The 15,477-nt window shown below is 38.2% G+C and overlaps 1 protein-coding gene across 4 annotated transcripts in view; it reads left to right on the plus strand.

The window, feature by feature from the left end:
- FTCDNL1 (formiminotransferase cyclodeaminase N-terminal like) overlaps positions 1-15,477 on the plus strand; it is an 84,206-nt gene that overhangs the window by 9,904 nt on the left and 58,825 nt on the right. For 3 of the 4 annotated variants that reach the window (XM_082629795.1, XM_082629790.1, XM_082629794.1), the window contains exon 2: positions 10,485-10,605. In XM_082629795.1, coding sequence (XP_082485921.1) covers positions 10,485-10,605 — 121 coding nt within the window. Of the gene's footprint in view, positions 1-10,484; positions 10,606-15,477 lie in introns of those variants that run through there. The other variant, XM_082629791.1, reaches the window with a different exon arrangement.

Here is a 15,477-nt window from a genome sequence, read left to right on the forward strand (position 1 = left end):
ACTTAGACATGTCATGTGTTAAATGTCCCTTTTATGGTCTATTCTAGGAACGTAAAACTGTTTATGGCACTTCAATGACAAGGTCTAAACATCCTTCTCTTTAAAAAACTTGAAAATTCAGTTGAGGACTTCTTATATATACTGATGTACCAAGGAGTGGGGAACAGTCCACCTCAGCAAGAAGGAATATTTTATTGCTGACATTCTTTAAAATTGCTGTCACATAATGATAAAGATAATAAAAAATAGACCTATTTTTAGTCTGTTTTATTATTGTCTTTAAATTTTCTTGCAGCTAATGCATCCCATATTGCCTGCTCCTGGAGCTGATGTTTTCTCTTTCCCCTCTGCCCCACTTAGTACACTGCTGCTTATGTATGAATTAGAGGTTGGGAAATGAAAATCAGAGATACATTGTGAGACAGGGGAGAATTCTGAAGGAAAGAAGCCTGGACATGAATCTATATTCTCCATTTTACCAACAAAATGATCTGGGCTAGTAACAAGTTCTCTGAGCCTCAGTTTTCCCATCGTTAAAATAGGGTTATATCATACTAAGTGAAGTCAGACACAGAAAGGTAAATATCATATGATAACACTTATATGTGGACTCTAAAATATGGCACAAATGAACCTGTCTACAAAACAGAAACAGACTCAAGAGAACAGACTTGAGGGGGGAGGGGTGGGGAAAGGAAGGACTGGGAGTTTGGGGTTGGTAGATGCAAACTATTTACATTTAGAATGGATAAACAACAAGGTCCTCAGGTATAGCACAGGGAACTATATTGAATATCCTGGGATAAACCATAATGGAAGGGAATATAAAAAAGAATGTCTGTATGTGTATAACTGAGTCACTTTGCTGCACAACAGAGACTGGCACAGCGTTGTAAATCAACTATACTTCAATTAAAAAACTAGGATTAAAATATCAATTTTGTTGTGGATTAAATAATGTATTTAAAGTACCTGGCCCTTAGCATATATTCTCAACAAATACTAGTTCTCTCCTGTAGTAAACATTTTCATATTTTCTGGCTGCCCAGGACGTTTTGAATATATTTGCTATGTTTAGGGAATTTCTGATCTTAATGTAAGTGCTGTTTCCCCAAGGTAAGCTCTGAAAACGAAATTTCCAGACTCTCATAGCGAGGGCACAGACACGTGACCTAACCTTCAACATTCAGCACACCTGCATAGACTTTGATCTGGAAGTTAGTAGCTTTGAGGAAGCAAAGATTCTGATTGGAAACCAATTTGCTGATAAAGGCATCTGACATCTGGGGGTGCAGTGCTTGCAACGTTAAATTCCTAGGGCAGAAGTGGCCTTGGTGGGAGTGGGAGTGGCAGCACTTGCTTTTAGTGTCTGTTGGGGCAGAAGTAAGACTCTGACTTCCTCACTGGGGCAGTTCTACGGGTAATTGTAAGCATTATTCCTGGAAGTTTAGTTCCATCCCTGTTCCTCCAGCCTCCCAACAGTTTTCTGAGATCTCCCACTTCCTTTTAAACTTCTTTCTGCTCATTCAGTCAGAATTAGCTTATGTTACTTGCAACTGTGAGCCATGACTGATACACATTTCATCATTGGTATTGTTAGCTTTGAGTAGCAGGCTAAGAAGGTCAAGGTAGAGGCAGTAATGTATATAGTTTATAATCACCTTAAACAAAAGTACATAATTCTATAAAGTGAATCCTAGAAAAGTTTAGTGAGCTATAACTAAGTGGAGATTGAAGAATATAGCTTTTGAGGAAATTATGTATAATATTAGAATACTTTTGTGAAAGTTTTTTCTCTATAGCTCTTGGAAATAATTAAGAGAACTTAGACTTTCATGTCCCCCCAAAGAAATTATTTCAGAACCAGTTTATAAAGAAAATTTAATCCCTGGATATTGATTCTGCAAAGCAGTCCCAAGTGAGTTTATCAATTCAAGTCAAAGCCAGAATCAAAATAAATCAGGCATTATATGGCATATTAAATTTCTGGAGCTCAACTCAGTTCCCTTAATCTCTTAGCAGCAGTAACAGAGTGGCAGCTCTCACTCATTGCAGTGGGGAAGTAACAAAGCAAGAGTAAAATTGCTGTTGCAAAATGAAGCCCATCAACACATTTCCATCTAATGCATTATAGTTCATGAATCTCCCAGGGGCCAGAAAAACACAGTGAAGTCTTTAAAAGTGAATCCAGATGTCAGCCATCACCATAGCAGTGCTTTAATTATCAAAAAACAAAGAAATAACTCCTTAGGTACATTCTAAGCAGGTGTTCCTTCACGGAAAATAGAATAGCTGAAGAAACAGCTGTGGCATTATATCTGCTTCAATCAAGAGGGAAGAAAGCTACAACCTAAATAACAGAGACTACTCAGAGGGAGCATAGATAAATCACGATTATTAGAATTTTGAAAGTATTAATCTCTACAACATGATGACTAATTAATATTAATTACTCCATTTTACAGATGAGGAAACTGACGGAGTGCCTTATATGACAACCATTTTTAATTCAAAGTCTGTCAGTCTTCGACAAGTTTATCACAAAATGAATTTATTTTGCAAGACCTTTTAAGTATCATATAGCATGCGTTGATTTTATAGAAAACAGATTTTACACAATCCACTGTCATTTTACGAAAATTATAAAATAAAGGTGAATGAGAAGGAAACCTTTAAACCATCTGTAATAACTGCTATTTCAAGCTGGGATTTAAAAACTGGGTCCATGGTTGGGGTTCAGAGGACCTGTGAACCTCTGAAACTAAGCAAAAAAAATGATGATGTGCATTTTTCTGGGGTGAGGGTACATATACCTTCATCAAGTTCTCAATTGTCTATCATTCAAAAATTATGAATTATCTCTATCCTTCTGGACTTTATGTATATGACTAGAGGAACAAAGACACTGCCTACAAGTCACAGGCTGAGAACAAAGGTGACCTTTATCTAAAATGTTATGTGGGCCAAAACAAGTAGTAATTTCTAAAATTTGGCTTGGCCTTTGTGCAGCAAATTATAGAATATTAGGAAAATATTTCCTTTTTTCCATTTTATTTATTTATTTATTGATGTATAAGTTGATTTACAATGTTGTGTTAACTTCTGGTGTACAGCAAAGTGATTCAGCTTTATTTATATATATATATATGTATATTCTTTTTCAGATTCGTTTCCATTACAGTTTTTTTTTTGTGTGTGTGTGGTACGAGGGCCTCTCACTGTTGTGGCCTCTCCCATTGTGGAGCACAGGCTCCGGACACGCCGGCTCAGCGGCCATGGCTCCCGGGCCCAGCCGCTCTGTGGCATGTGGGATCTTCCCGGACCGGGGCACGAACCCGTGTCCCCTGCATCGGCAGGCGGACTCTCAACCACTGTGCCACCAGGGAAGCCCTCCATTATAGTTTATTACAAGATATTGAATATAGTTCCCTGTGCTGTACAGTAGGTCCTTGTTGTTTATCTGTTTTATATATAGTAGTGTGTATATGTTAATCCCAAACTCCTAATTTATCTCCCCCCCCATCCCCTTTGGTAACAATAAGTTTGTTTTCTATGTCTGTGAGTCTATTTCTGTTTTGTAAATAAGTTCATTTGTATCATTGTTTTAGATTACACATGTAATAGATATCATATATTTGTCTTTCCCTCTCCGACTTACTTCACTTAGTATGATAATCTCTAGGTCTATCCATGTTGCTGCAAATGGCATAATTTCATTCTTTTTCATGGCTGAATAATATTCCATTGTATATATATATACCACGTCTTCTTTATCCATTAATCTGTCGATGGACATTTAGATTGTTTCCACGTCTTGGCTATTGTAAATAGTGCTGCTATGAACATTGGGATGCATGTATCTTTTCAAATTATAGTTTTCTCTGAATATATGCCCAGGAGTGGAATTGCTGAATCATATGGCAACTCTATTTTTAGTTTTTTAAGGAACCTCCATACTGTTTTTCTTAGTGGCTGCACCAATTTACAGTCCTACCACTAGTGTAGAAGGGTTCCCTTTTCTCCACACCCTCTCCAGCATTTATTAGCTGTATACTTTTTGATGATGGCCATTCTGACTGGTGTGAGGTGATACCTCAGTGCAGTTTTGATTTATATTTCTCTAATAATTAGCAATGTTGAACATCTTTTCATATGCCTATTGGCCATCTGTATGTTTTCTTTGAGAAATGTCTGTTTAGGTCTTCTGATCATTTTTTTTATTGGGTTGTTTGTTTTTTTGTTATTGAGTTGTATGAGCTAGGGTTTTATTTCTTATTTTTGTTTTTGTGCGTGCCTGTATATGTGCAATCTGACAGTTTACTTGGTGGACAAGTAGAAAAATTAAGAGAGACTTTTGCAACTCACATTGGTGGGAAGGTCTGGCAGAAACAACAAAGTATCTACAAAGGAGTAGCAGAGTCAAGGTGGTAATATTGTGGATGAATAATTAAAATCTGGATATACTTGATGGAAGAGAGAAAAATCTGGTTGAAAAGGAGAGAGTAAGGAGATGAATAAGGAAATGAAGGAACTGATAAAGTCCCTTAGATGCATAAAAGAGCTGGGAGTAAGGGCTTTGTGACTGAACATGAGAGGGAATTGGGGGGACCATTTGCCTTTGAGGTTTATGAGACAGGGAAAAGGAAAAATATTGAGATACCCTTTGGTGAAAAATACATCAGATGGATGGACTATTTGATGCATTTCATCATCCATTCAACTAACTCTTAGTGAGAACTTACTACATATGAAGCACTATTAATAGAAACATTTATAAGTCTTGGTCCAAGGAATTTATAGCATAACTTAGGGGACAAATATAAATCAGTTCTACAAAGAAGCAGAGTCACAAATGAGAAATAGTAAGTTTGAGAGATCAAAGTGGGGATGGTCAGGAAAGGCATTAAAGAATGGTACTCTTTGTTATAAAGCAGAAACTAATAAAAAAAAAAGAATGGTACTCAAAATGGGTCTTGAAATATGAATAAGATTTGTAGTTAGCTGATAAATGAGGAGAGAAAGGACAATGCAGAAGAAGAAAGCAAGTACAAAGGCACATAGGGGTGAGAAAGCATGGCCTGGATAGAAAGTGCCCTGTAAACTGACATAGTGGGAAAATAAAGGACTCAGAAGTTGTGGGCAAGGCTAGTAATGATATTGGTTTCTACAAAAGTCCAGAGAAAAGAAAAAGAGATCCTCAACTGAGGCAGTGACGAGGGGGAGAGGAAAGAGAGAATTAACTAGAGAAATATTTCGAAAGTAAGAGTCTCAGGATTTATTGAGTTGGCCAAAAAGTGCCTTTGGTTTTTAAGTAAAAATAAAGGACACGTTTTTCATTTTCACCAAGGGCTTTATTGAACACCATATTCACCCTTTTGTTCCAGTACCTTCTGCCATTTTGCAGGCAACTTCATAATTCCATCTTCCCAAAACTTTTTATCTTTTTGAGCAAAGAGCTGTCCCAGATGCCTTTTACAGTCTTCCAGGGAATTGAAATTTTTTCTATTAAGAGAATTTTGTAAATCCTGAAATAAATGGATATCCGAAGGTGCAATGTCTGGTGAATATGGCAGGTGAATCAGAACTTCCCAGCCAAGCTATAACAGTTTTTGCCTGGTCATCAAAAAACATGTGGTCTTGCATTATCCTGATGGAAGATTATGCATTTTCTGTTGACCAATTCTTGATGCTTTTGGTCGAGTGCTGCTTTCACTTAGTGTAATGGGGAGCAGTACTTGTTGAAATGAATCATTTGGCTTTCCGGAAGGAGCTCATAATAGAGGACTCCCTTCCAATCCCACCTTCTTTGGATGAAGACTGGCCTTTGGTGTGGTTGGTGGTGGTTCATTTCTCTTGCCCAGTGATCTCTTCCATCCCACATTATTGTCCCATATCCACTTTTCATTGCCTGTCACAATTTGTTTAAAAAACGGAATGTTTTCATTACGTTTCAGTAGAGAATCGCATGCAGAAATATGGTCAAGGTTTTTTTGCTTATGTGGAACCCAAACATCAAAGTGATGAACATAACCAAGCTGGTGCAAATGATTTTCAGTGCTTGATTTGGATGTTTTGGGTATGTCGACTATCTCCCGGGTGGTATAACGTTGATTGTTCTCAATTAATGTCTCTATTTCATCGCTGTCAACGTCAACTAGCCTACCCGACCATGGAGTATTGTCCAGTGAGAAATCTCCAGCATGAAACTTGGCAAACCACTTTTAACATGTTCTATCAGTCACAGCACCTTCTCCATACACTGTACAAATCTTCTTCTGCGTTTCAGTTGTGTTTTTACCTTTCTTGAAATAATAAAGGATAATATGCCGAAAATGTTGCTTTTTTTCTTCCGTCTTCAATATTAAAATGGCTACACAAAAATTCACCAGTTTTGATGAGTCTTTTTTTTTTTTTTTTTTTTTTGCGGTACGCGGGCCTCTCACTGTTGTGGCCTCTCCCGTTGCGGAGCACAGGCTCTGGACGCGCAGGCTCAGCGGCCATGGCTCATGGGCCCAGCCGCTCCGCGGCATGTGGGATCTTCCCAGACCGGGGCACGAACCCGTGTTCCCTGCATCGGCAGGCGGACTCTCAACCACTGCGCCACCAGGGAAGCCCCTTGATGAGTCTTTTTTTTAAATGCACTCTGATATGACAGCTGTCACAATACTAACAAAATTGTTTTGAATGAAGTTAAAGACAACTAAGTGCTACTAGGGCCATCTTATGGAAAAAACCAAACGAACCTTTTGGCCAACCCAATAATATTCCTTGGGAAAGCCACTGTGAACATTTGACCCAAAGCTGCATTATCAAACTAAGATATTGATACCTTACTTAAAGTTAGAATCAAAGTCCCACCTTCCTTTAAGGAACTTTAAGAAATAGTTCTAGTATGTCTCACATCTCTGTTTATCTGTTTACCTCTATTTGGGCCAACTTTCTCCCAAATGTCCATCCTCATAGTGCTCTAATTACTACCTCCAGGGCCCTCATGTTGTAAAACTCAGAGTACTCTTCACATTGCATTGTATGCAAATAGTACACAGTGTATGAGGTGAATGATGTCCTGCTTACCCCTTCCTTAACTCCTAAATCCTTTCGCTGTGATCTGCAAAAATGCCCCCAGAATGTCTTACTCGGTGATCAGCAAACTGCCCTACAGCCTCATCTGAATGGGTCCTTAAGTTAACTGAAAGCTGCCTCAGCTCTGATGTCCTTGCCACTCTTGCGGTCCTCCCTTATGGAAGCTGTTTTTTTCTCACATCCAAAGTACCTCAGGGATAAGAGGTAGAATAGATGGCTTTGCATCCCATAACTTCCTTCAAACCATTTCACTCCCTTCTTCTCTTTCTTCAGAACTCATTCCCCTTCTATCCCTATCATCACCAATATTTAATGTTCTTCCCATCTCATCTATTGAAGACTTTAGCTTTTGGTTCACAGATTTTCTCTTCGCCTTATTCTCCTATGTCATCTTTAGAACTTTTTCATGTGGGTAACTCTGCATGTAATTCTACATCCACTTTCTCAGACCCTTGATCTTCTCACCTCCAGCCCCTTTTCCTCCATTCCATCATAGCCATACTCCCATACCCATTTCCTGAGTTTGTCAGAACCAAAGTTTCAAAGTCCTCTGAAATCTTGGCTGCAGATATCTGACTTTTTGACAATTATCCTTTTATTCTTTCAGGTCTTTTTCTGTAGAACATCCACAGGCACAATTTGTTGATTTAATTGAGACACCCAGTTCTCTGACATCCATTTTCATTGTCAATCAACCCCCTTTCCTCTCTACCTTCCTTTTTGTCTAAGTCTATGGGTGATTATTATGATGACTCCTTTGGTAATACCTGTTCTTGCCTTTTTGTTCATTCTGCCTGGAGAGGTAGAGAAACTTGTCTGATTGGAAAATTGGGGAAGAATATATTGGGCATGCTCAGCTCAACTCCTCCCTTTTTCCCCTTCTTGTTATTTTTCTTAATAAGCCTGCCTATGAAGAGTACACATCCCCCTGTATTCTGCCCTGTACAAAGATGGGAAGAGGTTTGCCCTGGCCCGGTGCTGCACTGTGCTGGGTGAACAGGCTAACCCTGAGGTTCAGTATTAGGAAACTCACTTCTCTGTCCCTTTTACCCATGGTATTCCGGCCATACTGGTCTTTGATTTCCTAGATTAACCCAACTCTTCGCACCTTCAGGACTTTTGCCATTTTCTGCTGATTCATTCTTCTGCTCTTTTTCCTTTTTTGGGGGGGCTAGTTTTTAATTTTTTCAGATCTCAATTTACGCCTCTCCAAACAAGTCTTCTCTGACTTTTCTATTAGGGTAGATTGTTATCCTCCCATTATTCTTATCCCAGCCTCTTGTGGAGTTTAACATGAGTTGAATGTATTGATCTGGAACTCAAAAGAGAAACAAGTTAGGATCCTAATTAGGATTTAAACATGCAGAAGCATGTAAGATATGGCCCAAGGAAACTGTTGAATAAGTAGAGAGCCAAGATCAGAACTCTGAAGAACCTGTAAGAATTGTTCACAGGAAGAGAATTCAGTGATGGAACTTGAGGATGAATGAATGATCAGATAGGTTGGAGTACCTTAAGACATGGGAGGAAGGGGGTATCTTTCAGGAGGGTTTAGTTTACAGTGTAGAAAGTTGCTGAGCAATAAATTAAGACCAGTGCTGAAAACTGTCAAAAGGAATCAAAGTTGGGGCCTGGGCCTTTGTTACCTTTGCAAGAGAAATTTTAGTGTAAGTAGTGGGGGTCAAAGCCAGGTTACAGTGGGTTGAAGAGTGAATTAGAGCTGTAGAATAGTTTAGAATAAGTTTTTTGGAAACTTGGCTATGAAAGAGAGGTGGGACTTCCCTGGTGGCACAGTGGTTAAGAATCCGCCTGCCAGTGTAGGGGACATGGGTTCAAGCCCTGGTCCGGGAAGATCCCACATGCCGTGGAGCAACTAAGCCCGTGCGCCACATTACTGAGCCTGTACTCTAGAGCCCGCGAGCCACAACTTCTGAAGCCCACACGCCTAGAGCCTGTGCTCCTCAACAAGAGAAGCCACCGCCATGAGAAGCCCGCGCACTGCAACAAAGAGTAGTATTACGCTTTTATAATTTTTTTTCCACATTCAGTTTTTTCAGAATTTTTTTTACCACTTATGTGATCCCTTCCCATCAGTTTACTATAAGTAATGTTCATTTAAAAACTCCATATCCTAGTTTAACAGCATTAATAGCCAGAAGATTTCCTTCCCTCGCAAATACGTTTTAAAGTTTGTTTTAAATTGGTCTATTCCTGAAAGTCAGTCTTTCATCCTGGCATCTGAGTCAATGAAAAATCCTTAAATCACCCCTAGTGACTTCATAATCAAATTTCCTTCAATGAAATCCTTGTGTGGGTATTTGCTGGCTTAAAAGAAAAATCTCTCAACTACAAATTGGCCTTTAGGTTTTGGGTTCTGTGCTCTTCCCTTCAGAAATTCTGCTTAGTTCTTTTCCTTCTGCAGAATTCTCTTTTCTCGTGGATCTTAAGGGAACAATTAGGCAAGGTACAAATTCCAGAACCACTCTGCCTTCCTCTTCTTGCATTTGACCTTCAGTTTTCCTCTCCTGTGTATTCATTCCTTTTCTCCCTGTACCTTTCCCACTTTTCCTTTTAACTCATTCCCTTTTCTGAGAGTGTACCTATTCATTTCCCAATTCCCAAAATAAACATACGAGACTTAGTATTTAGTTGCTGATCTGCCCCTTATTTCTGTTGCTTGTCTCCAGTCCCTTTTCCATTTATTTGTTCATCTCCTGCCTCATTCCAAACATAATTTTATGCCTTTTACCAAACACATTTCCTCTTGGTTTTATTCCTTTTTAAACTTTAATTCTCCTTTTTCTTGGTCACTATTTACAAAAGTTTCACCTGGGACAAAACCAATAGATTTGATCTCTAGATTCTCATTTATTATTTTATAAGGAAGTAGTTATTATCCACATTTTACAGATGGCTAAAGGAAGGAGAAAAAGCAAAATATCTTGCCTTAAACCATATGTTAAAACTGTTAGAGGGGCTTCCCTGGTGGCTCACTGGTTAAGAATCCACCTGCCAATGCACGGGACACGGGTTCGGGCTCTGGTCCAGGAAGATCCCACATGCCGCTGAGCAACGAAGTCCGTGCACCACAACTACTGAGCCTGCGCTCTAGAGCCCGCGAGCCACAACTGAAACCCACGTGCCTAGAGCCCGTGCTCCGCAATGAGAGAAGTCACCACAATGCGAAGCCTGCACACCGCAACCAAGAGTAGCCCTCTGCGACTAGAGAAAAGCCCACGCAGCAATGAAGACCCAACACAGCCAAAAATAAAAAAAAATAAATGAAAACAAATCTGTTAGAAAGGCCAACAGGATCAGAGAACAGCTCTCCCCACATCTACCACCACCTGGTGCCGTTATTGCCTGAACCTTTTTTTTTTTTTTTTTCTTTTTTTCAAAAGTGGATCCAAGGACCGCCTGCATCTTTGGTGATTTTCTGCTCCAAACTGAGGATTCACAGATTCATGAGAAGGGGGCCCAGGAATCTCCACTTGACAATTCCCGAGTTCCTGCTTAGGCCAGGTAAAGTGAAACAAGAACAACAACAAAAACACTACTCTAGCTCTGCTCCCTCAGACAGTGAGGGAACTAATCCTTTCTGTGCACGTACTGTGTGTCTGGTATTGTGCTATACTTTCAAATGCACATGCTGTTCGTTGATTTACTCCTATAAAAACCCTTTAAGATAGGTTTTCTTATATCCACTTTATAGCAGAGAAACTGAGATTTGAGTTTGGAAACTGCCCAAGGCTACTTAGCTGGTAACTGCAAGAGGCAGTCCAGAAGAGTCCACATCTGACTTCATTACCCTGGGTTTTAGGAGCTATGACATGACACATGTTTTAAATTTAGCATAAATAGCTATTAGATATAATAAATGTTACTATATATATGGGATTATATTAATCTCACAGTATACTGCAAACTATAAAATACACAAATTGATTAAACTCATTCAAATGTGCCTTTTTTATTGAGACATAATTGACATATAACATATTAGTTTTAGGTATTCAATGTAATGATTTAATATTTGTATATATTGCAAAATGGTCACCACAATAAGATTAGTTAACATCCATCACCACACAGTTACACATGTTTTTTCTTGTGATGAAAACTTATAAGATCTACTCTTTTAGCAGCTTTCAAGTATACATTACAGTATTCTTAACTATAGTCACCATGCTATATATTACATCCCCAGGACTTATTTATTTTATAACTGGAAGTTTGTATCTTTTGACCACTTTCACCCATTTCATCTGCAACCCCCCACCTCTGGCAACCACCAATCTGTTCTCTGTATCTATGAGTTTGACTTTTTGTTTTACATTCCACATATAAGTGAAATATTTGTCTTTCTCTGTCTGACTTATTTCACTTAGCATAATGCCCTCAAGGTTCATCCATGTTGTTGCAAATGGCAGACTTTCTTTTTTATGGTTGAATAATATTCATATATATATATATAGAGAGAGAGAGAGAATAGAATATTACATATATCACATTTTTTATGCATTTATCTATCGATGAGCACTTAGATTGCTTCCATATATCTTGGCTGTTGTAAATAATGCTGCAATGAATATGAGATGCATATATCTTTTTGAGTTAGTATTTTCATTTGCTTCAGATAAATACCCAGAAGTGGAATTACTGGATCATATGATAGTTCTAATTTTAGTTTTTTGAGGCACCTCTATACTGTTTTCCATAATGGCACTAATTTACGTTCCCACCAACAGTGCACAAGGGTTCCCTTTTCTCCTCATCCTTGCCAACACTTGCTATTTCTTGTCTTTTTGATAATAGTCATTTTAATAAGTATGTGGTGATACCTCATTGTGGTTTTCATTTACATTTCCCTGATGATTAGTAATGTTAAGCACCTTTTCATGTGCCAGTTGGACATCTGTATATCTTCTTTGGAAAAATATCTATTCAGACACTTTTTAAATGGGTTTGTTTATTTGCTATTAAGTTGTGTGAGTTCTTTATATATTTTGGATATTGACCCCTTATCAGATATATGGTTTGCAAATATTTTCTCCTACTCAGTAGGTTGCCTTTTCATTTTGTTGATGGTTTCCTTTGCTGTGCAGAAGCTTTTTAGTTTGATGTACTCCCACTTATTTATTTTTGCTTTTGCTGCCTTTGCTTTTGGTGTCAAATTCAAAAAAAATATCATCAAGATTGATGTCAAGGAACTTATTGCCTATGTTTTCTTCTAGGAGCTTTATGGTTCAGGTCTTATGTTCGAGTCTTTAATCCATTTTGAGTTGGTTTTGTGTATGGTGTAAGATACTGGTCCAGTTTCATTATTTTGCATGTGACTGTCCAGTTTTCCCAACACTGTTTATTGAAGAGACCATTATTTCCCCATTTATATATTCTTGGCTCCTTCATCATAAATTAATTGACCATATATGCATGGGTTTATTTGTGGGCTTGTTATTCTGTTCCACTGATCTAGGTGTCTGTTTTTATGGCAATACCATACTGTTTTGATTACTATAGCTTTGCAATATAGTTTGAAATCAGGACACATGATGCCTCCAGCTTTGTTCTTCTTTCTCGAGATTGCTTTGGTGTGAGAGCCATTATTTTACCTTCTCCTGAAAATTATCTATTAACATAGAAAATGTATAATCAAACATAATGATGAAAGAATTGAAAATTAGGAACATGCTAACCACATTATAGAATCATGATCACATACTAGTCATAAAAATTACAATGAAATGTTCTGGGTGGAACATGCCCCCTTTTGGTTTCCTGCTACCTGGACTCTAAAGGCAATAACTGGAGGTAGAGCAATCACCTTGGATCACTTGGAAAGTGAATATTGAGGATGGTAAGAAGAGCCTGAGTCTGAATGTGCATCCATAATACCAGCCCTGAAACTGCTTTCTGGATTTTATATGAGACAGAGAATTTTCTCTTATTTAAATCTGGTAATTTTGGGTTTCTGTCTCTCACAGTTGAACCTAATCCTAAATGGTAATTACTTGTGTTATAAAATTCTATCATAAAAAATGTTAATGATTTTATCATGATAAATAATAATGATTGTGAAAGTTAATAAAGCTGTATTTGGTATCATTTCAAAAGCCTAAACCAACAATAAGAATGTAGTATTTTAATGGCAATTAATACATGTTGCCATTTTAATAGGTTCTCAGTTACAGTTATTAAAAGTGTTTTGTAATTAGCAATCCAGCATAAGAATTGTTTGTAGCACCCTTCAATTTAAAATAAACTCAAGGGCTTCCCTGGTGGCGCAGTGGTTGAGAATCTGCCTGCTAGTGCAGGGGACACGGGTTCGAGCCCTGGTCTGGGAGGATCCCACATGCCGCGGAGCAACTAGGCCCGTGAGCCACAACTACTGAGCCTGCGCGTCTGGAGCCTGTGCTCCGCAATAGGAAAGGCCGCGATAGTGAGAGGCCCGCGCACCGCGATGAAGAGTGGCCCCCACTTGCCACAACTAGAGAAAGCCCTCGCACAGAAACGAAGACTCAACACAGCAAAAATAAATAAATTAATTAATAAACTCCTACCCCCAACATCTTCTAAAAAAACCCAACTTCAAAAAAATAAATAAATAAAATAAAATAAAATAAACTCAAGATGAAAATCACATAAATCTATTGTTAAAATAATTATTTCTGATTCCATGGTAACCTTTTAGAGACAGCTTTGCTATGTCAAAAATAAAACTTGAGTTTTATAGGATGAGTTATACATTGGGCAGCAGAGGGACTCTCTCTTTTTCCAAAGTTTCCAACCAGGTTTCTGGCTCTATTGCACCAAGCCAAATGTTCTATATCCGTATAAAATACTCTAGCAGATTTAGGATTGGAATGCAAAAATTACGTTGTAATTCTGGATAAAATGGGCTAATGAGAGGAAATATGAACTCTTGGAGAAAGTTCAAGTGTCAACTAAATTGGTCAAGGAATTACAGTTTATAATTATAATTGATACTTAGAAAAATGTCTTCTGAAGAATGAAGGTCAAAGTCATGCATTCACTATACTAGAAATTGACCCATTATATCTAATTCTGTTATAGTAGAATTTTACCCCATGGTTTAAATTTTGTTTTTTTCTCTTTTCCCTTCTCAGAGGGACAGCATCACATGTGTAGGAAATGTTGTTGTTTTAAATTTATTTCCACTGTATCTTTAGGGGATGGGGAGATAAAGTGGGGTTAATTTGGGAATCCATAGAGAACATGAAGACTCTGAGTTTGATTTAAAAAGGGAAAATTTAGTGTTTTATAACTAAGGTAACAAATTTCAAGGAATTCTTCTCTTTCTTGCTATTGTTTCTGAATGTAAGATGCATTGAACAACCAAAGCAGGAAATTGAGAATAGTGGACTTAATACAGGACTAAATGTCTGTATTTTGAGTAGATACTACTAATACAATATTATCCTAAATGTTCAGGTTTTTTTTTTTTTTTTTTTTTTTTTTGTGATACGCGGGCCTCTCACTGTTGTGGCCTCTCCCGTTGCGGAGCACAGGCTCCGGACGCGCAGGCCCAGCGGCCATGGCTCACGGGCCCAACCACTCCACAGCATGTGGGATCTTCCCAGACGTGGGCACGAACCCATGTCCCCTGCATCGGCAGGCGGACTCTCAACCACTGCGCCACCAGGGAAGCCCAATGTTCAGGTTTTTTAATAAAATATATATATAACTTTAATTTCATGAACTTAAGAAGTTGGATTTCTCCCTTTTTTATTTAATATAAATTCAACTGGGAAACTACAGGCACTCCCTGAAGCTATTAGAGCTACTGCAAACCACCACACAACTATTCCATTCTGAGATCTCCCCTAGAGGACAAATTTAAGGAAAGCTCAAGTCTAAGTTTCCTCCCATATAATACTAGGAGACCAAACTGACCCTGTTGGGATTTGATCCTTTAACTCCATGATTTCTCACTTGAAATTCGGACCATTTAATTGTGCTTTAGGTACTTTAGTAAGGCATTCTTATACTGCATTTCTAATCAGAGAAACATAAAACAAGATCTGTCCTTAAGCTGTTTTACTTTGCCTTATAATGGTCTCCATTTCCTTTCACGGGGCATTATCTTGATAAATTGTTGTTTTTAAAGATCACTTTGCCTGGAAACTGTGCAATAGATCAGGCGCTGAAGATTCTTGTTGGGGTTGAAATTTTGGCCATGTTTTGTAACCTCCCTTCCTGCTGTATTAATATTCCACAATATTCCTGATTGGGCTCTTTGTTTCTAATTTGTATACTGGCTATTAGCAAATTAGACTGGGTGGATTTTCCCAACGATTAAGCATAATCTTTAAACTAAGGACTAAAAAGCATACAAGAATATTATTATACTCAAAAAAAAAAATCCACAGAGTA

This window comes from Mesoplodon mirus, assembly GCF_964341445.2.
Source record: "Mesoplodon mirus genome assembly, chromosome: 8".
Taxonomy (NCBI): domain Eukaryota; kingdom Metazoa; phylum Chordata; class Mammalia; order Artiodactyla; family Ziphiidae; genus Mesoplodon; species Mesoplodon mirus.